The sequence below is a fragment of the Lithobates pipiens genome, unplaced genomic scaffold, assembly GCF_037356315.1.
Source record: "Lithobates pipiens isolate NorthernLeopardFrog02 unplaced genomic scaffold, aLitPip1_a1.2 Scaffold_19, whole genome shotgun sequence".
Classification (NCBI taxonomy): domain Eukaryota; kingdom Metazoa; phylum Chordata; class Amphibia; order Anura; family Ranidae; genus Lithobates; species Lithobates pipiens.
Window position 1 is genome coordinate 141972956 of NW_027507764.1, and position 24247 is coordinate 141997202.

Below are 24247 nucleotides of genomic sequence, written 5' to 3' on the forward strand. Positions count from 1 at the left end.
CTAATGACCTAATATGCGCTTAAAGCAAACTCATCTCTTCACTGTGTTCTTTGTTTCTAATATTTTATCCCAATTTATATCTTCTAGCAAGGTTCGTAGTTTATAGAAGTTGGCTCTTTTGAAATTCAGTGTCTGTGTTCCCCTTGTGTTTCCTATTTGTGTGATTTATACTGAAGCCAATTTACCTGTGATCCCTGGTTCCCAAATGGCCTTGTATTTCCACATCCATGATCAGGTCTGTATTGTTGATAATCAGTAGATCTAGTAACGTCTAGTTGGTGCATCTACCATCTGACCCATGAAATTGTCCTGCAACTGGCAAGCCTTAGACGAATGCGTGGCTCCCTCCGCCCAGTCTATGTCTTGATAATTAAAATCCTCCATTATGATAACACTTCCCATCCTTGCCGCTAATCCAAATTGTGATAGGAGGTCCGTCTCCCCCTCCTCCCTCAGGTTAGAGGGCCTAAAGCATACTCCCAGTATTATTTTCCCCTCCACCTCCTCCCCAGCTCCCTTATTGTTGTCATCTATCACATTCACTTGTACATTATTCTTGATATATAGGCATACCCCTCCCCCTTTTTCTACCCTCTATCCCTGCGATAAAGGGAATACCCTTGAATGGTTGCCAGCCAATTATGAGAGCTGTTGAACTAGGTCTCTGAAATTCCGACACAAATTTAGACACAAAATCTAAATCCTCCTCATTCAACAGTATCTCTAGTTCACCCATCTTGTCCGCCATGCTCCTGGCATTGATGAACATGCCACGTACTTTAGACCGGTCGCATACCGACCTCTTATTAGGTGTTCCTAAATTGCAAATAGGACTTGTTACTATACTTACCTCGGGTTTATGTGCTTTAGTCAACCTACCACTAATGCCCCCAATACTACCCTCTGGAATATGTTCATTGCTGACTATCTCTACCTCTGGACCCCCCCCCCCCCCCCCCGTTGCCTAGTTTAAAATAAAAACTCCTCTAACTTTTTGGCCATCTTCACTCCCAGCAAATCTGCTCTCTCCTCATTTAGGTGCAGTCCGTCCCATCTATAGAACTGGTGACCGACTGAGAAGTCAACCCAGTTCTCCAGGAATCCAAACCCCTTCTTACTACACCAGCTCCTCAGCCACTTGTTTACTTCCCTAATCTCCCTCTGCTTTTCTGGTGTGGCTCGAGGTACCGGTAGTTTTCCTGAGACTACTACCTTGGAGGTCCCTTTCCTCAATTTAGCTCCTAAGTCTCTAAAATCGTTCTTTATGACACTTCATCTGCCTCTGACTTTGCCATTGGTGCCAACCTGCACCATGACAGCCAGGTCTTCCCCAGCCCCACTCAGTAATCTGTCCACCAGATACATAATGTGCAAAACCTGAGCGCCCTGTAGCCACATACAGTCCGGCAATTCAGGTCTTTGTCAGAGATTGCCCTCTCTGTCCTTCTAAGAATTGAGTCCCCTACCACCAGTATCTGTCTATCCTTTCCCTTCACTCCCCCCACTCTCACAGAAGGAGTTCTTTCCCTGGCAGCTAGGAGAGTCCCTCAGCTCCAGCATTGCTGGTCCCTGACCGGTTTCACCAATGTCACTCAATGGAGCGTACTTATTGTGATGTTCCAGCCCAGGATCGGCCCTTCCTGACACTTCCCCCTCTATCCTTCCTGACTGTCATCCATCTATTTGTTTCTAGTGTCTGCACCTCTTCGTCTCCATCTGCCTCTGTGCTGGCACCTGCCGGATAGTCATTCCCGACTCTCCTTTAGTATGGAGGGTCTTCTCAGTGCTGACAGTTGCTTCCCTAGATTCAGAACCTGGGAAACAATGTACTTACATTTTGCACAGTAGTATTCGCCCTCAATCAGATGATCAAGGACATACATGCCGCAAGATGTACACACTGTGTTTCCTCTCCACACCCGCTGTGCATCGTACCTACTAATTTGACGAGGATTGGGGATTATATCCTATCCAAATTACTTAACAACTAGCTTCCTAACATTAATACTCAACAAAATAATTCACAGGTATTCAACAAGACAAAATACGCAGGTGCTCGCTGACCACGTGTACTCACAGACCACGTGCACTCGCAGCCTACGAGCACCTGCAGACCACGTGCACTTGCAGGCATTCAACTGCACCCCAAATGCAAGTTAATCTCTTGACTTTTCAAATTAGTCAAGGTGCAAAAAACAGGCATTCAGGAGGTGGCAGTATCAATCGATTTTCAGAGAGTGCCACTCATGTAAATTAATCAACTAAGATAATATATGTACATGAATTAATACATTTGTGCAAATATAAAATAAATATAAAGTCAGTGAATTAATTTATGAGTTCACTTATAGTCCCACTGTACAGACTGAAGTGAACAGTGTTAACTCTTTAAGCCAGTGCTCGTGTTCTTAAATCGGTAAGTAGAAAGTGCTCTACTCCAAACGTGCTCCAAATATCCCCACATGGACAGACACTCACCAGATAACATTGACCCACTATTGCTAGTTAGGTCACTATGTGCCTTTGGGGTATTCTTCTCAGATGAGTACCACCGTCCACACTGGGGATATCCTTTTCCTCTTGTCGGACACCTCTGATCCAGAAGAAATGCAAATAAAGAAAGTATGTAACATAAAACCATCCAATTGGGGATTTGTTTAACTGACTTCTTATAAGGTGTATCTATTACCTAAACTGTGTATATTTTTTCCATTTTGTTTCTTTTATGAGTGTGTATGCCAGTCACACTTATCACCTTTAAAACCACAAGGGAAAAAAAATAATGAGGCACTTGTACTTGTTCTCAGTCAGAGGCAGTTTATTTTATTTTGATTTACATTTATAAGCAGCTTTGACAGGAGTTCTTGATTCATTAATTTGCCTTCAGTTTGAAAACATAAAACCCCTGTCACCTTCAAACTGAATGTACTCTGTCCCCAACAAAACATATGAAAATATAATTTAAACACACTTTTCACAGACACAGTACAATACATTCACTATACACAATGTAACAAAATAGTCCCATCCTTACCTGTTTAATAATACTGTCACACTGAGTAGGTAAATAGAAACTGGAATTTCAGTTTTATAGCTGAAAAGAATTTACATGCAACAATGATATTATTTTACAACTGTTTAGCTATTGAGCAAACATCCTGCCTGGAATATAAAGTACGTTGCCAAAAAAGATACATAGATTTTTCTTTTCCTTGCAGGGCTGCCAACATTGCAGCAGATAGCAAATAGCCAAATAGGGTTTGCTGAATGCCATGGTTCATCCCCATGTCTGGAGCAGCCAAGACAAGTGAAAAGTACCATACAATGATTCTGATCCAACAGAAAAAATAGTCTATGAGCGAGTCTTACAGAATCATAAAAGCAGCAATTATTGCTACTTTAATATGAAATCTCAATTTTCTGTAGTGAAAGTAACATCATTTATTAGAGGAGGAACTAGATTTTATTTCCTACATTGTATTTGTTTTGCTACTGACTTAAAATACCTTGTTGGCATTTTTGGAGTTCTCCACCCTACGGTACACTTGTCACAGCTGCCTGGAAAACTTTTTTCAGCAACTGAAAGAAATATTTCTATGGTTTTGTGATTGTTCAGATCAGTTGCCATACAACTGAGGCTGCCTAACAAGGAGGCATTCTGGTACTTTAATTTAATTTTAAGCAGTGTATTAAGAGATCATATCTATTGGCATAGTGAAACAGTTTTCTAGTGTAACTGTTTATTATAAAAATAAAGGTCTACAGAGTTAGCCCTGGTTCACACCAAAAATCGCACTACTTCACTGAGATTTCAAAGCTGCAAATCAGTGCGATTTTGATGTGAGATTTCATTGCAGCTTTTGACTTCATTTAACAGAAGTCAATGTAAGTCGAAATTAAATCCCAGAAAAGTAGTGAAGGAATCTTTTTCAAAGTCACTGCAATGTGAGTCGGAACAATTTAAACTATCCCATTACCACAAATAGGGTGCGGTTTGTCATGCGATTTTGATCTGTCAGATCACATGACAAATTGCATTGGTGTGAACCTGGGCTTAAAGCTTATTTTAACATTCTGTTTGCTTGCTATTTTGAAATATTCGGCATTTAAAGAATGCAGTTTAGCATTAAAGGAGAATTGGGGCCAAAGCTCCTGTAGGTCAGAGGAGTGCACCCCTGTGACCTGTTTTCAGCCAACAGCAGGCTAAAGTCCACTGTTGGCTGACATCACTCACAGGCTCTGGACCAATCCCAACTTTAATGTCGGGATTCACCCAGATGTCTGGACTGGCAGTTGGCTCAGCCTTTCCTGCTCCTCCACAGCCCGGTGCTCAAGTGAGCGCTGGAGGGGCGGAGGGGCAGAGAACAGAAGACCGAGAACTGAGCAAATAGCGCTCTTTGATTGCTCAGTTTTTGGTCTTAGAGGCGGTGGAGGACAGATGCAGCATCAGATCAATGCTGCACCCACCTAGGTGAGTATGAATGTTTATTTATTTAAATTCCCATACTTCTCTTTTAAAATAGTGATCTTGCCTGCAAAATAGATCTTTATAGGAGACATGGCCAGACTATGGAAAATGCCAACAACCATTAATAATTGTGCTTGGTACAGCCTATGAACTCTGTACAGTACAGTTAGGGCTCATTCATACGTGCGGCTATTATTGCTGCCCCTATTAAAAGCAAATCCTGGTGGATTTGACAGGCAGTGAGGTTTTATTTCACCTCCTCACCACCTGTTTTAACCCTCAAACTGTGAACCCACTTTTGCTCACAGATGCTGGTCGGTTGTGGCTATTTGAATCCAAGTTGACATGGCTGTGCATGACTTTGTAGTGTCTGAACCGATCGGTCTAGCCATACACGTATAGATTTCTCTTGTTCGGCCTGCATAGTTGCTGATCATCTAAACAAGACTTCGAAGCTCAAAGAACTAGTGAACACCCAAAATGTTGTGATTTTCCAATCTAATGGGACAGATCTCCTCAACATTTTAGAATTTGTTACAGCTCACCAGTATGAAGATTAGAAATGACTGCTGGTCTCCTATTACACAAGCAAGGTATGATCCAGACATGTTAACGTAAGACAGGTGATTTCTACCTGCGGCACACAGCACTTGGCTCTCACCATATGGTTTGTTGGTTCACCAAGGTGACCTGTAAGGCTAAACAGACAACTCAGTCTGGAATGAAATGACCATTACAATGAAGTCAAAAGGAAAGTACAGTTACAAAAAAAAAAAAAAGATTGGTTTAAAAAGTCCACTATAAACATCAAAGGAGAGTCACTATAATTCCCATCCCACAGCCGTGCCTCCTTTCAATGTGGAGAATGTAAGGGTGCAATAATCACAAATATTGGCATTGCAGAAAGCATGAGCTTTGTTGGCAATCAAGAACTACAAAGTGCTTTTAATGTCTCCATGTAAAAATGGAGGATTTTCACAATTTAGACAAAATAAAAAACAAAAACATGGAATTAACACTACAGGCAGCATTGCATGTTTGTGAAAACAAAGGCAAAACCCGGGATTGACAAATAATTTAATGTTCCTGAGAATAATTGAAATGTATTTTTGTGGCTTGCCTAAATAGCTTAAAAAAAATTGTGTTGGGAGTGACACTGATGTGTTTGCAGGAAAAGGGGGATATTTACTAAAGCAAACTGCAAACATCATAAAAAAGATGCTTGGAAATTCTATACAGTTTTTCTTCACCAGTTAACTGCAGCTAATGTGACACAAATCCAAAGCGTTGTGCCTGGGAATTAGCAGTAAAGACTGGCAAACAAACTTACTTTAATTTCAGGGAAATGTCATGAACCTGCAGCAAGGTATAAAAGTTCTCCTCTTTATAAAAGGAAATATATAGATTGCTGAAACTTGGAAATAATCAGACGCTGCAATATGAATTTTCCCGAGGCTGAAATCTATTTTTACAAAATTTCTGGGTGGTTTTCCCCAAGTTGCTCCACAAACAGTAAAAATAAAGGTTTGTACATTGAAATGCAGGCCCAGCTGCTCTTAGACAAAAATGCCTCTAGAAGGCGCCATACTGTTTACAGCATGGAGATTAGTACCGCTAACACAAAGCTTCCTGTCGCTTGCATAGTACAATCATGTGACCAGCACATGACCCCCAGCATTTCAGGATCACACACGGGACAAAATTTGCAAAGGTTTTCCAGAATGTACCAAGCATTTCCAACGTTTACACAGGTCTAGGCATGTATATAGACACACCTCTTTTGGGTCTAAAATGTCACTTTTGCAAATCATAAGACTCTACTGAACATGTAAAAAAGCTACACATAATTCACTCTCAAATATATAAAATGTTTTTGTAGTGTTCTAGCAGTAATTGAACGACAGTCATTCAAACCGTAGCATAGAAATATAAACGTAAGCAGATGTTCTGCTTAAAACATATATGCAGCCCTAGTAATCAGTCATTAATATATAAATATAACTTGACTTCCATCATGCAATTCTAACAGAGAAAGAGCCTGTGTTGACTGGCATCTGTTCACATCAAATGGGGTTTGCAAGGCCATACAAGTCTAAAGGAAGGCAAAACCCCCTTGAAGTCAACTGCAAGTCAAATGCTTCTTAGATTGATGTTTAATTGATGCCATTGATAGAAGCCAAAAGGCCTTCAACACAGGCTCAAACTTTAGTATGGTTGATTCTGACAGCTGCGATTTGTGCTCTAATGCAATGTTATTTTACGGGCTATACCAACCACTCTTGGTTGGCTGTTCTCATGGGCAGTACTTCATAATCAACTGATACTTGGTTGCCCATTCTCATAGACAGTACTGCAGTATCTACTGACCCTTGGTTGGCGATTCTCATAGACAGTACTGCAGTATCTACTGACACTTGGTTGGCCATTCTCATAGACAGTACTGCAGTATCTACTGACAGTTGGCTGGCAATTCTTGTAGATAGTACTGCAATATCTGCTGACACTTAGTTGGCTATTCTTGTAGATAGTACTGCAATATCTGCTGACACTTAGTTGGCTATTCTTGCAGGCAGTACTGCATCATCAACTGACACTTGGTTGCCCATTCTTGAAGATAGTATTACAATATCTACTTAAACTTGGTTTCCTGTTCTTGCAGGCAGTAATGCATTATCTACTGTCAGTTGGTTGGCCATTCTCATAGACAGTACTGCTATATCTACTAAAACTTGGTTGGCTGTTCTTGCAGGCAGTGCTGACTATCTGCTGTCACTGGTTTGGCTGTTCTCACAGGCAGTGCTGAATATTTTCTGACGCTTGACTGGCCAATGTCACAAGCAGTATGACAATATCTGCTGACACTTGGCCAGCTGTTCTTGCAGGCATTAATACAAAGTATGCTGATTCATATTTGGCTGTTTTCGCAGGCAGTCCTGCAATATCTACTGACACTTGATTGGCCATTCTTGCAGGCAGTCCTGCAATATCTACTGATACTTGGCTGGCCAATCTTGTAGGCAGTACTGCAACCTCTACTGACACTTTGTTGGCCATTCCCACAGGCAGTACTGCAATATCTGCTGACACTTGGTTGGCCATTCTTGCAGGCAGTACTTCAATATCTGCTGACACTTGGTTGGCCATTCTTGCAGGCAGTACTGCAATATCTGCTGACACTTGGTTGGCTGTTCTTGCAGGCAGTACTGCAATATCTGCTGACACTTGGTTGGCCATTCCCGCAGGCAGTACTGCAATATCTGCTGACACTTGGTTGGCCGTTCTCACAGGCAGTACTGCAATATCTGCTGACACTTGGTTGGCTGTTCTCGCAGGCAGTACTGCAATATCTGCTGACACTTGGTTGGCCTTTCCCGCAGGCAGTGCTGCAATACTTAGCTGTTCTGACAAGATTTCTAAATGTTTTGAGGCAGGCATGGTGAGAATTCCATTGTTTCTCAAACCTGCAATGCTGCTTGAAATTATAAACTTGCTCAGTGATGACTAAAACAGTGATTTACCAATGGGAGTAAGTTTTACGCTACCTCAGTAGACTCTGTTTACTTACATTTCGGCCCATTACAAAATATAATGTAAACATAGGATCACTGACATGAAGTAAAGCTCATGCCCTTTGGTAATTCACTCAATAACCTTAACAGACATTTTAGCAACCTGGTCCACAAAAGAAATTTGTCTACAAATGACAGTTTCAGTCTTATGTGGCACCTGTAAATGCAGTGTCACCTGTAAATGCAGTGTCACCACTGTAATGCCCCGTACACACGAGCGGACTTTTCGACATCCAAACTCCGACGGACTGAGTCCGGCGGACTATCCGCTCGTGTGTGGGCTGCAACGGACTTTAGCTTCGCAAAAGTCTGACGGACTTTAGAAATGAAGCATGCTTCAAATTTTCCCGACGGAACTCCGCCGGACCCGGTCCCCTTCGAAAAATTCGCTCGTGTGTGTGCTACTCCGACGGACTAAAACCGACGCTAGGGCAGCTATTGGCTACTGTCTATGAACTTCCTACGTCGAATCCAGTCGTACGTCATCACGTTCGACTCCGTCGGAGTTTGGTGTGATGGTGTGTGGTCAAGTCCGTTCGGTCGAAAAGTCCGCCAGAACTCCGGCGGAACTCCGCTAGAACTCCGTCGGAAGTCTGTCAGACTTAATCCCTCTCGTGTGTACGGGGCATAACACATTTTCCACCTTCTCTTGCAAGCTGATAACGAAATGTTTGAGAACTTTAAATGGTAACAAAAATAGAATAAGCAAGATAATAGGAAAACAATAGCAAGCACAACCTTTATATGTATGTTATTTAAGTATGAAAATATTTTTTACTATATGTTAAACATTCTTATTTATATTTCCATTACCTATGCAACCGATACCAAATATACTGAGTTTAACAAGTAAGGCAGGTTAACAAGTCTGAAGTGGTGAGAATTTGGTATTGAAATGCACATTGTGTACCTGTCAGATAATGGCAGGATTCAAGTGGTAAAAGCCACAATAAGACCCAGATGGCAGATTTCCCATCAGCTTTTCAGGTTCAGCGATCCATATAAATTTGTACAGTATGTGTGTATATGGAGTTTATTACCCAGAATTCTTAGTTTTCAATCTTAAGTATCTTTCTTTTACCTGGTACAGTGAGGGAAAAAAGGTATTTGATTCCTTTCTGATTTTGTATGTTTGCCCACTGACAAAGAAATGATCAGTCTATAATTTTAATGGTAGGTTTATTTTAATGGTGAGAGACAGAATAACAAAAATATCCAGAAAAAAACATTTCAATTTGATTTGCATTTTAATGAGTGAAATAAGTATTTGACCCCTTTGCAAAACATGACTTAGTATGTGGCGGCAAAACCCTTGTTGGCAATCACAGCGGTCAGACGTTTCTTGTAGTTGGCCACCGGGTTTGCACACATCTCAGGAGGGATTTTGTCCCACTAGTCTTTGCAGATCCTCTCCAAGTCATTAAGGCTTCAAGGCTGACGTTTGGTAACTTGAGCCTTCAGCTCTCTCCACATATTTATTATGGAATAAAGGTCTGGAAACTGGCTAGTAAGAGTAAGAGAGTGCTCCTAATCTCAGCTCATTACCTGTATAGGGAGCCAGAAATCTTACTGATTGATAGGGGATCAAATATTTATTTCACTCATTAAAACGTAACTCAATTTATAATTTTTTCCGGATATTTGTGTTGTTATTCTGTCTCTCACTGTTAAAATAAATCTACCATTAAAATGATAGACTGTGATGACTATGCAATGCACTTAAACTGTTTCTGACAACATTTTGAATAAAACTGTTATTGAGAAAAAAAAAATGACAGACTGATCATTTCTTTGTCAGTGGGCAAACATACAAAATCAGCAAGGGATTAAATACTTTTTTCCCCCACTGTATAGTTTATGCCCACTATCCTATTTATTTAAAGTGGTTGTAAACCTTTACATATCCCAGTGAAGTGACTGGCCAGTGATAGACAGACAGGAAACAAATCCCCCTACATCAATTGTACTTGTTTATCTGCAGCATATGTTCTGTACCGCATTCTACAAAACACAAATGTCATTATTTTTCTCAGCAGCAGGGGGTGGAGATCTGATGTCACACACCCTGCAGAGCTAGAGCACAGAACTGTGTATAATCTGAGAGATGATTGGAGGAAACTGACACACACCCCTCTTCAAAGGCTCAGAATAATAGAGCTCAGGGTAAATCATCTGCTGTTTGCCGGAGGGGGGGCGGGCAATCTCCCAGGATTGTGCTGTTGGATTAATCTATTATGAGTGAGTCATGCAGATATCAAAGAGAGGAGTGATCAGAGAGGAGCCACACTCTGTGCTTTGGATATAGGCAAGCATACACTATAGTGGGATGTGCTTTTGTTAATTTTTCATGTTTGAGGTTTACAACCACTTTAAAGGAAACTGGTCATGAGAAAAACACAAAGGCTGCCATTGCTGTCCTGAAAATGGTAGGTGCCTGGCTAACATGCTAATTCACTTGCATCAATACTTTGAATCATGAACCTAGATCTAGTATACAGCTAAAAGAAGGCCCAACTTTATTTAACTTTCCTGATCTGCACTTTTTCCAGGTCAGTGATTAAAAGCATTGACATGAAGTGGTATGCGCAATGGCCAGGAAATTAGTATTTTAGGAAGGTTAATGGCAGCAATGTATTTATTTCAGTTTTTTAATGGATGGCCCTCTCTGACACTTTATACTTCCTGCAATGCTTTAGTAAACAACAGTATGGTCTTTATCTGACTACTTCATAGATCTCTCTAAGGACTGAACCATATTGATACAGTTTAAAGAGGACCAGAGTATTTGTATGGAGTAGCAGTAGCAGATTTCACCAGGAAGTGGCTACAAAGAAAACAATTTGAATCCCTTCCTGTCTTGCTGCTATAGCCCTGGAATTCATAATATAATTATTGTGTATTTCTTGCAGGACAGGGTTGCCCTGGTCTTTAGGGACTTGGTCTTTAGGGACTATTAACAGCGCAGGTTTTCCAGTTCCCTTCACAGAGTCACTGGTAAAATAATGACGAAAACCTGTGCTCCTACTGGGAACTATGAAAACCGTGAAATGGTAGCGGTCTTTGGGGATACATTATATAATGATGTCTGGCATTATTCATTAAGAGTAGCAGTTATTTTGGAACTCTGAGTAATGGCTGTCCAAGGTCCAAGGAAATCCTCTTGCTTCCACTGAGTAGTCAGTGAAGGTGCACACAGATATGAAGATTGGCAGGCTGTAGCAACAATTGATCAGTCACATTTGCTAGGCCCCTGTCTTCCAAAAGCTTTGGGTGGAGTTCTTCTATAGCGAATGACATTGACTAACGCCCAGATTCTTTAATTTAAGATAATGCTACCAACATAAAAATATGTTGCTATATAATAATAATATTAACAAGGCTAACATATTAATATGTTACTAGCAACCTTATTTCTTTCTGGCTAGCTTCTTATATAAAGCAAGAAGACAATTGCCCAGGCTTGTATGTAGACAAATATAAAAAAATAGAAATGTAACAAAATGGCTGCAATAATTATTATTATTACTTTTTTTTAAGAAATGCTAAAATAAGGCGACATTGACAGAAAACACTGCTAGTCATATGTATGAAAAGTATGCTAACAAAATGTCTTAATACCTGCAGCAATCAATCAGCTTTAACTTAATTTGAACACGAAATAAGGATTCTTATTGGTTGCTATGGATTTTTTATTGGGACACCTTTCATAGAAAGGACTGTTTGTGCGTATTTAGCAATTATTGTCTTTTGGGTATTATCTATTCTATTTTCCGATGTTACTCATGCTAGCTGTTGCTTCCTGCTCTAAAGATGAAATGTAATGTTTCTAATACAACGCTGCCTTTTTCAGTCAAGCTCATTGTAAGTTTTATTTGTTTAATTGAAGATAATGGGGCCTGTTTTGACTATAAATATGTTATGTACATTTTGCTGACACACATTTTATCAGCTCTGTATAAAGGTATCAAGGTGCCATCTCCAGCCCCCAAAATGGGACCATATGCCAGAGCCGTGGGCAGCAGGATTTTAGAAGGGTAGCAGACATCATGCTTTATTATATTTTGACATTTTTATGTAAGTTATTTATATTAAGGCTGGGTTCACACCATTGCAAATTGGATGCGGCTCTCAATGGAGCCGGTTCACATTCCGCTGAGAATTGTACAGGAGTCCTGTGTGTCTTCGTGTCTGTTTCAGGTCTGATTTCAGCCAACAATTCCAGCTGAAATCAGACCTGAACAGTGAACAAGGACACACCGGGCTGTGAGCCTCTCCATGCTGTGAATCCAACCTTAAGGTGTAAAGTAAAGTAATGGATGGATTATAAAACAAACAAAGATCTGTGCTCATAAAGGTGCAGCCCTAAAAGTTGCCTGGGTTGGGGGGGGGGGGGGGGGGTTGCATTTAACTAAAATTTTACCTTGGCCACCCAATCTTCTCGTAACTCCAATAATTAAATTGAATATTCCTGGCTATATGGAGGAATACTGCAGGGAGCTTTATTTTATTAACTTGATGTGAAGAGCAAAGGAGTGCAGTAACACAGCATCTAGTAAGAAATATTCTTTAGTCTCACTACACTGAAGGCCTGGGCAGTTATAAGTAAATGAGCTCATTTAAAGTAGTAAGGGCAATGTGCAAAGTAAAAAAAAAACAATACAACCAGAATAAATCTTTCACTGACTTAACTACAGCTGGAATCTGATTGGTTGTTATGAGTTATTGTACTCTACCATTGCTGTATGCAGTGCCCTAGCAGTGTATGCAGTCTTGTGATGATTCTATTAGTGTACAGTATGTAGCCTGATAATAATTCTACTATTGTTTGTGGTCTAAGTAGTCTAATAACATTTCTATGATTGCATAATGTAATCTATGCAAGATTCTATTAATTTATGTAGTATAATAATGATTTTCGTTACTGAGGCACTGCAATGCATTACTGTTGCTAAACTGCCAATTAATTACATCCTAGATATGACAAACATCTGGTCACCCAGGTTGGTGTATTTTCTTCTGTATGTAGGAGCATTCTGACATCATATGCTGCCCCCTGCTGATAAGACAACACACATTCTGCCTACTCATACTTGCAGGAGGCAGCTGGGGACCAGATCTGTACCTTGCCTCATACCACCCTAGAGGGCGCTGCCTATGATAAAGCGCTCATCTTGTCCTCATGGCAGGAGCATCTCTAGATGTATACCCAGCCCAAGCTGCTAACTGCTGCTGTTGGCTTAAGCACTTTATTGCGCTCTATACAACGTTATCAAATAAAGCTCTCGATATTCCTTAAGAATAAATAGTCATTAACTAGATATGGCTGAACCTGAACCCTTCTCACTCATTATGATTGGCCAGTGTTCCTTAACTTATTAAGCTCCTCCTACTCTCAGAAAAAAAAGGTTTGTTCAGTGCCAAGATCTCTTTCCATTCACACAACACTGCCACATCGAAACATCAAAACATACATCCCAATTGAGTTTAATTCTGGGTGGAGGGGGATATGCATTTCCCCAAAAGAACATGATTCTTTATATTATTACTGTAGCACCTTATTAAATTAATGAAAATGGGTCTTGTGACTTATGTGTGCAAAGTACAAAAAGGTCATTTTCTTTAGGAAGTACCTATTGCCCGTACAAAAAGGAGAAGTCATTTTGTAGGTTGGCCAAGAACAAAGCTTGTCAATTTCCCTAGAACCAGAGTCTGTGGAATGAAGCTATATTACTGTGGCTTGAGGCACTTAGTGCTTTAGACCACAGCAATGTCACCCGTTATCAGTGAACTGACTCAATGTGGTCTTGTGCAACATAATGCTTCCTCTACTCTGTAATGGAGATAGGTACACCTTGCAAAACAGGCAACTCCAAACAACTGGAATTCTTTGATTAAAGCATGCGCTGAAACTTAGGTTTCATAGGACTTTTGAGCTCTTCCCCTGAAATACATTGGAAAGCAGAAAAACAAAAAAAAAAAAAAAAAAACAGAAAAGGTGGCTATTGTGAACTTCTCATCTGCTGGTGAGGGTTTCTTGGCACAGATGTCTTCAGCTTTTATTGCTGCATTTTCCTGATAATCTCCGCAGAGACGGGAGGATGAAAATTGATTGTGTGGTGACGGAGACCCTGAGCTGTCTTGTAACTCTTCCCGCAGCGGCATTTGAAAGGTTTGCGGACTCGTATTTGTGTTCGGTGGCCGTTCTTGGCATGGTACTTAATACCATTTACATTCTGCAGGAGAGAAGAAATCTTGGTTAGAACATGACTGAACAGATGAAAGCTGGCCATACACTAGTAGATTTTTGAAGGTTTGTACAAATATTTGTATGAACATTTGCATGCAATTTCTTTTTACATTTAAAGACTTGATGAGTGTCGTTTGAAAGTATTTCAAATATTGGTTTGCTTTTACATTCGATTTTGGAAGCAATGTCATTTCCTGAACAAAAACACATTCACTGTTAGAAATTAATTTGCTTGAGAAAAAATGTACACCCTGCTCCTTCAAATTCTCTCAACATTATAGCTTAAAATAAATGTTGATTTGACCCCACTAATGATTAAAAAATCAAACTTACTTAAAATGAAATATTTCAAACGAAATTCTGCTAGTGTATGGCAAGCTTTTTAATCATCATAACCTGACAATTGTACCTACATAAAGGAAACCTCTGATTATTGTATAACTACAGTCTTAGGCCCCTTTCACACCAGCAGACTGATCGGGTCCACCTGTCGGTTTTTCAGTGGAACCGATTGGACTACCCATTGTTCTCTATGGGGTGGTGGATGTCAGTGGACATGTGTCTGTTGACATCCGCCCAGGCTTCTGATCCGACAAAGTCCGCTGAAAACATTCGCCATCCTTTCAGCGGTTCGGATGACAATCAGATGGAAATGGACATGCAGTCTGTTTCCATCTAACTGCCCCATAGAGAAGAGCGGACTGTGTCCGTGTACGCTCAGTATAGCAGAGCGGACATAGACCTGTCATCCGCCTGCTCAGCGAGGATCAGCTGGATGCCAATTAATTACATTTTAGATATGACAAACATCTGGTCACCCAGGTTGGTGTATTTGCTTCTGTGTGTAGGAGCATTCTGGCATCATATGCTGAAAGGAGCCTAAAGAAGAATCTGCTGCAATGTCCATGTATAACATTAAAACGGAACTCCTGGCAAATAGAAAAAGATACAAATGAATTCAAGTCTGTATTCATTAAACCATCATTTAATGCAGCTAGTGTCATTACCTATATCTGACTAGTTATCAGCCTTTTGCAAGCTCCCCATACAGCTAAGTTCAGGCTGGGGGAGGGAGAAGCAGCACAAGGAGCCAATCAGTTGTATAGCAGTCCTTGTGTGTTAAAGGCATGACTTCCAGAGGCAGAAGAATGATGGGATTTGTAGTTACACCAAAGCTAAAGTGCAGAGGTTGCCTATTCCTGCATTGGACTGTATTAAGACAGAAGTTGATGAACCTTATGCAATTAAGAGAGGATCATTAACACCTTTATTTTCCATTAATTCATTAAAGTGAATCAGAAGGTGATTGGTTTTCTCTTTAGTAGAGGGAAGGGGGGGTTCTTTAACTGACTTAAAAAAGGGAAACATTTAAGAATAAGAGGGAAAACAGGAAAGGAAAAAAGTCAGTACAAGGTCGGGTGCAACAGTTGTGTTGGTAAAAGTAGATTGTGGGGGCTTTTCTACCCATTTACCCACACATAGTGGGTACAATGCATAGGGGGTTATTTTAATTAATAAATTATATGAAAAAGCAGTAACATTGTAGTTGTCAGAGTAATAATTGAACAAGGTTGTTTGAAGAAAAACCTCAGAATTTTGCTTGGCTTGTTTGCTGAACTGACAAACACGGCTCTCACGTCTTAAAACGCAGATAAAGGTGAACCTGTTCTGTTTGGTTTTTATAAGCTATAAAGAGAGCTAACCTTCAGGTAAACATATCTTCAGATATGCTGACGTGTAGGAACTCAATGGTTGTGCTTCATCAAGTTAAGTGTCACGTATAGCCTTGTGTATAATAGTGGAGGCAGGAGAAGTGAATGTGTTGACTCCAACAACCATTATCGAGTAACCAATGACAAGTGCAGAAGAATCTAAAGAATCTTAAGTGTTGTGAAGGGCATAACCTACTATTTCACCTTGTGTTTTATAAACTTTATTCCTGCAAAAGACACCCTTCACAATTCTCTGTATTCTCCACTATATACACAGCATACTGGTCACTAGATCATACTCACCAATAATTATTGCAGTCACTGTGTTAGTAAAGGCCAAGGCGAGTGAGAATATTAGGGTGGAAGGATAGTAGGTAGGTATTAACTATTATCGCTGTTAACCGGAAATAAATTAAGGCAGAATGGGGCCCTTGGCAAGGCAGCAGCTTTGGCCCGCTATTGCAATAAACATAGAGAAGATGCTATTTACATTGTCTTTACTGGCATGACCAATCTGTTTACAAGTGTATCCTTCTCATACAGTAGCAAGCAGATGCACAGCTTTCACCTGTTGTTTTACCCTATATGGATTTTGGCAGGAATAAGACGTAGCTGGGCCCCCTGGAAATGAACCAGGCCCTAGGCGCCTGCTTGGCTTGGCTTTGGAAGACCCAGCTCTGAGTATTACTTGGCCCAATTGCAGCGTTTCTCAACGTGTGCCATAGCAAGATGTCATTTGTGATGAAACATGTAAGGCAGGAGCACACGCTTGTGACGTCATCACATATTTAGGAACCTATCTCAGTATTTCCTTGAGAAGTTTGACTTGCACAGTGCTGTCTATGTTTTTATACATGTGAGTAGCATTGTTTTTAATAAATATTGGTCACCATTGCTTTTATACTATGTGGAGCGTTTCCATGTTTTCATGCGCATTTCCCTGAGTGGGTGTCCATATATACGGTGGAATGCAGTGGCAACATCATATACCCAGGATCTCAGCTAATCACTTTCAATTGCTTTATTACTTCTCATTGTAAGGGTCATACCATTCCTGTAAGCCTTTGATTTGGGCACTGCTGTGGGAGTACAGAGTTTTTTTGTTTGTTTTTTTACACCATGTGAAGATTACTTCATCTTTAATTCACAGTAGGCTTTTTTGCTTGCATGGACATGCTGGACTGTTATCAATTTTGTTTTTGTTTTGTGAGCATTGCACTTCAGTTTGAATTTATTTGATACTACCATTTTGTATGTAATAGTGTGCTAGTTGCTGATTTAGGGATTTTAACCTTTTAACACAATTTTTTAGTTTTAAAGTGATCTTAAAGGAAAGATTTTTTTTTAAATTAACAAACATGTTATACTTATCTGCTCTGTGCAATGGTTTTGCACAGAGTAGCCTGATCCTCTTCTTTTTCAGTCCTCTGCTGTTGGTCCTGGCACCTCCCCCTGTCAAGTGCCCCCAATAGCATGTCTCTTGGTATGGGGACACTCAAGCAGGCTCACTCCCAAGCCACACTCTGTGACGACATTGGCGACATTGACTTCCTTCGCTAGTCCCGTCTACCTGGAGCCGCTTTCAAAATGAACAGACTTTTCTCCATGTGTGGGCAAGTCCGTTCATTTCAAAAGTTCGGCAGACTCCCGGCCTTAGTCCGGTGGATTGTCCGCCGGAAAAGTCCAGTCGTGTGTGGGCAGGTCCGCTCATTCGGAAAGTCCGGCGGACCTCCGCTGCAAAGTCCGGCGGTTTGTCCGCCGGATAGTCCGATGTCCGATGTGTGTACGCGGCATAAGAATCACTTTTGGTGTTATTGGCAAGATTAGCAGGTACAATGCTAAAGGAAATAATGTCTAAAAAAAGTCACACGTTTGCATCTGGCACATCCAAGGACTGGTAATATATTACTGATTCACACCTATGCATTTTTTAGTTTTCATTTTTGCAGAAACACACTAAAGTCCATTTAACATGGTTTCCTATGGAAGTAGTTCACATCTTTGCATTTTATGGAAAGGGCCAGGGACTTTTTTCTGGTTTCCATAGCCTTCAATGGATGAAATCCGTGTATTGAAAAATGCAAACTGCACCTGGAATATGCAAACTGCAAAAGTGTGAATCAGGCCTAAGTGCGTTTTGCATCCAAGATACCAAAAACTGTTACTTTGGGAACTCTTCCCCATTGTAGTTAAAAACTGGGTTGACCAGCTAAATATTACTCAAGAAAGTGTATAGAAAGCCATTTTTTTTCCTTTGTAGAGGGGGTAAACAGTGGGTTAAAAAAAAATGACAGGGGATTTAACCCTTCCCTAAAAAAAACAAAAAACAAAAACAAAACAGCATGATGTATTACTTATTGCCTTGACACTGATTTTAACCTACCGGTAGTTGCCATGTTTTTTGATGGTCTCTAACCAGCAGCAACCACAACACCAATTAATACTATTTGCTTACTTGTTGGTATGCATTTAGTAAAGAATTACACAAAAAAGTTATATTTGTAAATTGTAAAAACCTTTCTTTGAAACATTAGACACTGACAATCATTAACATGTTTCCCCAACCATTAATCAGATGCTTATTTTTTATTACACCCACTAAATAAAATTTTGCTTCCCTCTAACACATCCTGTGACTCTAATCTTCTAGACCGCGCATTGAGGAAACGCTTTTATGAATTCTCTGCATAACACATGATGTGTGGACAAGAGAGTTTTTACAACATGAAACAAACAAATAAAAATCATCTTCCACTTATATAAAAAGAACAAAATGTTCTGTTAATGTGACATGATGAGTAGTAAACTCTACAGATCATAAATACCACCCGCTTGTTAAGTCCATGCAGCTGCACTGATCATTGAAGACAAATCTATTGCTGTTCTTATCGCTGGTGGCTTCTGCGCCGAAGACTGTTATTCAGCAGAAAGATGATGAGTTTGTAAAGGCAGCTTTCTGCCCACGTAAATGAGACCATTAGGATCTCACACCTGAGATCCTAAGATGAGATGAGAACCATCTAGTTTCTGCCGGTGCGAAAAACAACCTATCACATGTCTAATGCAGCTGCTGTTACCATCCCAAGAAAACAGAACTTAATGCACTAAAAAAGAACATATTTGTCGTCTTGTTTCGATTTTCATCCGCAGCAGGTAAAATAGCTTGGAAATTGAACCTGTCAAAGATTTTTTGTCCATACAGTCCTAAGATTTACACTGCCTTGTCAGATGACACAGGCAGGTTGCTGACCTAACTTTTCTTGACTGTGGTTAAGAAATAGGGCTTGGTCAACCCCCGCCCCAGCCTTTGATAGGACACTGAAGACACAACAGCAGACTGAAGATGTCATCTTTTCTGTCAGCATGTTCCTTGTCAGCACATGTGCATACAGCACACCTGGTTCCTGCTGCTTTACAAATCAAACTCAGATACGTACACTAGCTGCATTTAAAAACAGCTGCTGACATAACAAGTAATGGGGGGGGGGCATTTAAATATAAAATGTAATGATTTTTTTTAGAGAATACTTAAAGTGGAACATCAATTTCCAAAGCAATGTTTACTAGTTTAAACCACTTGACGACCAGCAACGTACCATTACGTCACTTGACTTCAAGGGAAAACTATGCTATATGTTCCAATAATCTTAAAAAGCAGCAACTCTGCTGTAAGATATATACAGTCTCAAATAAACAGTTGTAAATAGAGTTGCGCTAAACCACAAACAAATTGTGAAAAACTATAAAAACATAAAGAGATGAATCAATTAAAGAAAATAAATGCTTGATAAATGGAATGAAAATGTGATGTTACATCGATCATGCAAATCGTGACAAAGTCTTAATTAGATGAACACGTCCTTTCAGTGATATTGACACCATTCAACACCGCAAGTGAAGTGAAACCTCCACCATAAGAAATGCACGCTCACCAGCTTGCATGGACCTCCTATCACGGGAGGTCTATTGCGCTTGTGGCTAATACCCAGCCAGGGCCTTTATTTTTGCAAAGAGATATGTATATGGGGATTCCCACCATATATGAAATTCCAACAACAGAAGTGTAGTGACAATCACAGCTCAATCTCAGCAGGAACCCTCCATGGAGTCCATAAGGTATGAAATCCCCCTTCGAATAGTCATGCTCATGGAATTTCCCCAAAAAGAAAAAGGCTTGCCATAGTGTAAAACCATATATACTTTGATCTAGCTTAAAAAATATTGCACTTCAAATTCACATATATATGCATTGGATAATCTTTTTTTTTGTAATTCTTTTATTTAATGCCGGAAGAAATAACAGGCACATGGACAACAACAATAGAACATACAGAATTTCAAAACATACAGCTTACAGTATCACCCAGGTGGGATATACATAGAGACCACCCCCAATATAGGCTTAAACTAAACAAGATAACATTCCCGAACCGGGGGCTAGAGTCCCTTCTCAAGACCTCCAACACCAAGTAGGCAAACCAATCCCACCCAGGTGGGCAGTAATCATCGCATGGCCATGCATTACAGCGAGATGCCCAAATTTTTGTTGTTTTATAAAGAAAGGGAAAAGGAGGGAGATGGGCGATGAGCCGGGCCCCAGGCGGACAGAGCATATACTTGTTGAAACTGGTCATTCCCAGGGAAGCCCACAACCCACCGCTGCCTGCCAGGGCTAACCGGCAGGATCTAATCATGAAAGATAAAGGGCTGAGGAAGCGAAACGGTAAGGGGGAAGGGGATTACGGAAGGAAGGGACTCCAGGGGGAGACAGGGAGGAAGGAGGGTCAGGGAGAAAGAGGGGGGATCAGAACAGAGAGACAGACCAAGAAGAAGAAACACAGAAAAGGCTCCAGGCGAGCTAAAGCGACGAAGGCTAACAGAAAAGAGCAAAACAGGGACTGTGGGCGCCACCCGACCGGGCGGGGGGGGGCCGAAGCCAGCAAACAGAGACTCTCTCTCAACGGGCAATTGAGGCTACCACCCGAAGGTACGCCTCAGTGTAGGTGAAATGATTCCAAGGTCTCCAAGTCTCACGAAAGGTCTCCTCCCTATTATGAAACGTCGCTGTGAGGTCTGCCATATCTCTTAATTCATTTACTTTAGAGAACCATAGAGCCATTGCCGGTGGGTTCTCCGATCTCCAGCACAAAGGGATACAAGCCTTCGCCGCGTTCAGCAGCTGAATAGTCAACGAGTTCCTATACTTTTTAATGGATCGCTCCGACAGGTGCAGCAGGCAGGCCGCAGGGTTCCCCTCCAGAGAGACACCAGTCAGACGACCGATCGTGTCGGTCACCCCGCGCCAGAAGGGTACCAGCTTGGGACAGGCCCAAAAAACGTGCAGCATCGTTCCCTCCGCCTCCCCACAATGCCAGTAACAAGCCGGCACCTGGGGGAAGATGCGGTGGAGAACGGATGGGACCCTATACCACCTAGTTGTGATCTTGTAGCACGTCTCCTGAACCCGTGTAGCCATAGAGGATTTCTGTGCAAAATGGAGAATTTTCTGCTGTTGATCTGGAGTAAAGTGGGTGCCAAGCTCCGCCTCCCACTTCGCCACGAACGGGGGGACATACCCCTCAGCCGGACGAATCAGGGCAGAGTAGAGAAGCGAGAGGCAGTGCCGCACCGGTTCCCCCCGATGACAAATACGCTCTAACTCCGTGAGGGGGCGAGAGATGCCCGGCGTCCGCAAACAGTTACGCAAGAAATTCCTCAATTGCAGACCGCTCCAAAAATCCAGTGGAGGGTCCACTGCCCGCTGCCCTGCCTCCGGGGTGAGTCGACCATCCGGGCCGATAAAGTCACATAGCCGCCGCCTGTCACCCACCCGTAGACGATGAAAGCAGGTTTTCTGGAAGCCCGGTATAAAGTCCGGGTTTCCCAGAACCGGCACCATAGGGGAGGGGACCGGGGACACCAACGAGTTCCGAAAGGCCTCCCTCGTCACCCGTAGGGTGCCTCCCAATGTGGGATGATCCAGTATAGCCCTTGGCAAAGGCGCTGATGACCAGGGCCTGCTCCCGATCGTGTCCCCAGAGTCCTCCCTCTCCATGGCCACCCAAAGCTTCGCCCCCTCATGACAGTGCCAGTCCACCAACCTGGCATTGGATAATCTTAAGCCGGCTGGCTATTGCTATAGCCCATCCTTCTGGGACCTAAGAAGTGCAGTGACGTTATCACTCCGTCTGATGCACTTCATCACACACTGACATTGTCCTGTCACTGCACCTCTGTTGTGGGAAGTTCATATCTCTTTGCAAGAATAAAGAGATATTCTGGCTGGGTATAGCCATTAGCATGATAGATCTTCCGTGATAGGAGGTCCATGGAAGCTGGAAATTGTGCATTTCTTATGGTGAAGGTGTCGCTTAATTTGCGGTGTTGGATGGTGGTACTGTCACTGGAAGGGCATGTTTATCTAATTTGGACTTTCTTGTAATTTGATTGGTGTAATATCACATTTTGATTCCCTAATAAGGATTGTTATTTCATATTGGAACATTTATTTCCACTAACTGGTACAATTTATGTTTGTGGTTTAGCACAACTCTATTTACATCTGGTTGCACTGGCTGATCATAGAGGCAAACAGAGACCGGAAGGGCTCCGTTTGCCTCTATAATATAGGAAACTATATTATATTACTTCCGGTTTCCTCATATGTAAACAGCCCCATTTTTAAAAATGAGAAGCATTTGATCACACCGATCTTGGTGTGATCAAATGCTTTTAAGGGCAGAAGAGGGATCTGGGGTCTATTAGACCTCAGATCACTCCATAAAGAGTATCTGTCACTGCCTATTGCTATCACAGTGGATTGTGTGTTCTGTTGTGACCCTTCCTGTCCTGCAGATGGCAGGATGTGTTGAGCGTTGGAAGTGTGCCCTGAAAGCTCCTGAACTTGCACCCAGCTTCGGTCTCTACCCATGCTTGCACAGTTCTTTATCTCCCTTAGCTCAGTGTTCTGCAAGAGTAAAAGGGAATGGACTGTGCATGTATGGGTAGGGAATAATGGCTGATGGCTCATTCTTGAGCTTCTGGAGCCATCATGCAATGGTCAATGGAGAGCATCTGCAGGATGGAAAGGAAGGGACAATGTAAAGAGCCTCTGAAAAAATAAGCTTTCTTTTAGAAAACGGAGCACAGCATGTTAATGCACTGAGGACATTGTAGTGCGCTGTAGTCCTGCCATTGTTTCTCGGCTTACTGTTTCGGTCAGTTCGCCTGAGAAACGATCGGAGCGGCCAGCTGCTCCCATAGGCGTTCAAAGAGTACATACTCTTTGATCTACTCTATGGCCTAGGAGGACTGGAGCAACGTCATGACGTCACTTCCAGTTCAGGCTGAAAGTAAATAATTTTTTTTTTTCTAAAGTAAAAGATTTTAAAGTGGTTGTAAACCCTTACATACCAATTCTTACTATAAGTAAGCCTATAATAAGGCTCGCCTGTAGCTACCGTGGATATCTCCTAAACCTGCACGGTTTAAGAGATATGCCCTGTATCAGCATGTGCCGACGTCATCGGTACGTGCCGTTGCTTCAGCTGACGTGCCGTTACTGCCAATCACAGCGCCGGAGCCTGCGATACCCGTAAATGACTCCGGGAGACATGACGCCGTGCAGTGTGCCGAGACCGCTGCAGGGATTTGATCTAAGGTCAGTATTTCATAATGAGCTAGTATGCTATGCATACTAGCTCATTATATATTTGTCTTGCATTTTTTTTGTTTGTTTTTTGTGGGTTTACAACCACTTTAAAAGGTAAGGACCTGTCATCCTTATTTCTATTACAAGGGATATTTATCTTTCTTGTAAAGGGAATAAAAGGTGATAAAAAAAATTAAAGGGAGTGTAGAAATAAAAAATAAAATAAATAAGAAAAATGTAAAGCGCCCACATACCTCCGTGCTTGTGCACAGAAGTGAACGTATACGTAAATCACGCACGCATATGTAAGCAGTATTTGCACCACACATGTGAAGTATCGCCACGAACGTTAGAGCGAGAGCAAAAATTCTAGTGCTAGAACTCCTCTGTATGTCTGAACAGGTAACCTGTAAAGACCTATAAAGATTGTTATGTACCGTAGTTTGTCGCTATTCCACGAGCATGTAATTTTAATTTTAAAGTGTGACATTTTCGGTATCTATTTCACATCATCTGTCACATTTTACAAATATTGTGTGTTTTTTTTTAATTAATAAAAAAAAAAATCTCAAAAATTCCATTCGCAATATTGCTGCGCAA

The 24247-nt window shown here is 41.4% G+C and overlaps 1 protein-coding gene across 1 annotated transcript in view; it reads right to left on the minus strand.

Annotated features, from left to right (window-relative positions):
- Positions 1–2791: 2791 nt before the first annotated feature.
- Positions 2792–24247, minus strand: part of JAZF1 (JAZF zinc finger 1) — a 404878-nt gene continuing 383422 nt past the window's right edge. Inside the window, exon 5 of the mRNA XM_077491352.1 lies at positions 2792–14270. Coding sequence (XP_077347478.1) covers positions 14094–14270 — 177 coding nt within the window. The 3' untranslated portion in view covers positions 2792–14093. The remainder of the gene's footprint in view (positions 14271–24247) is intronic.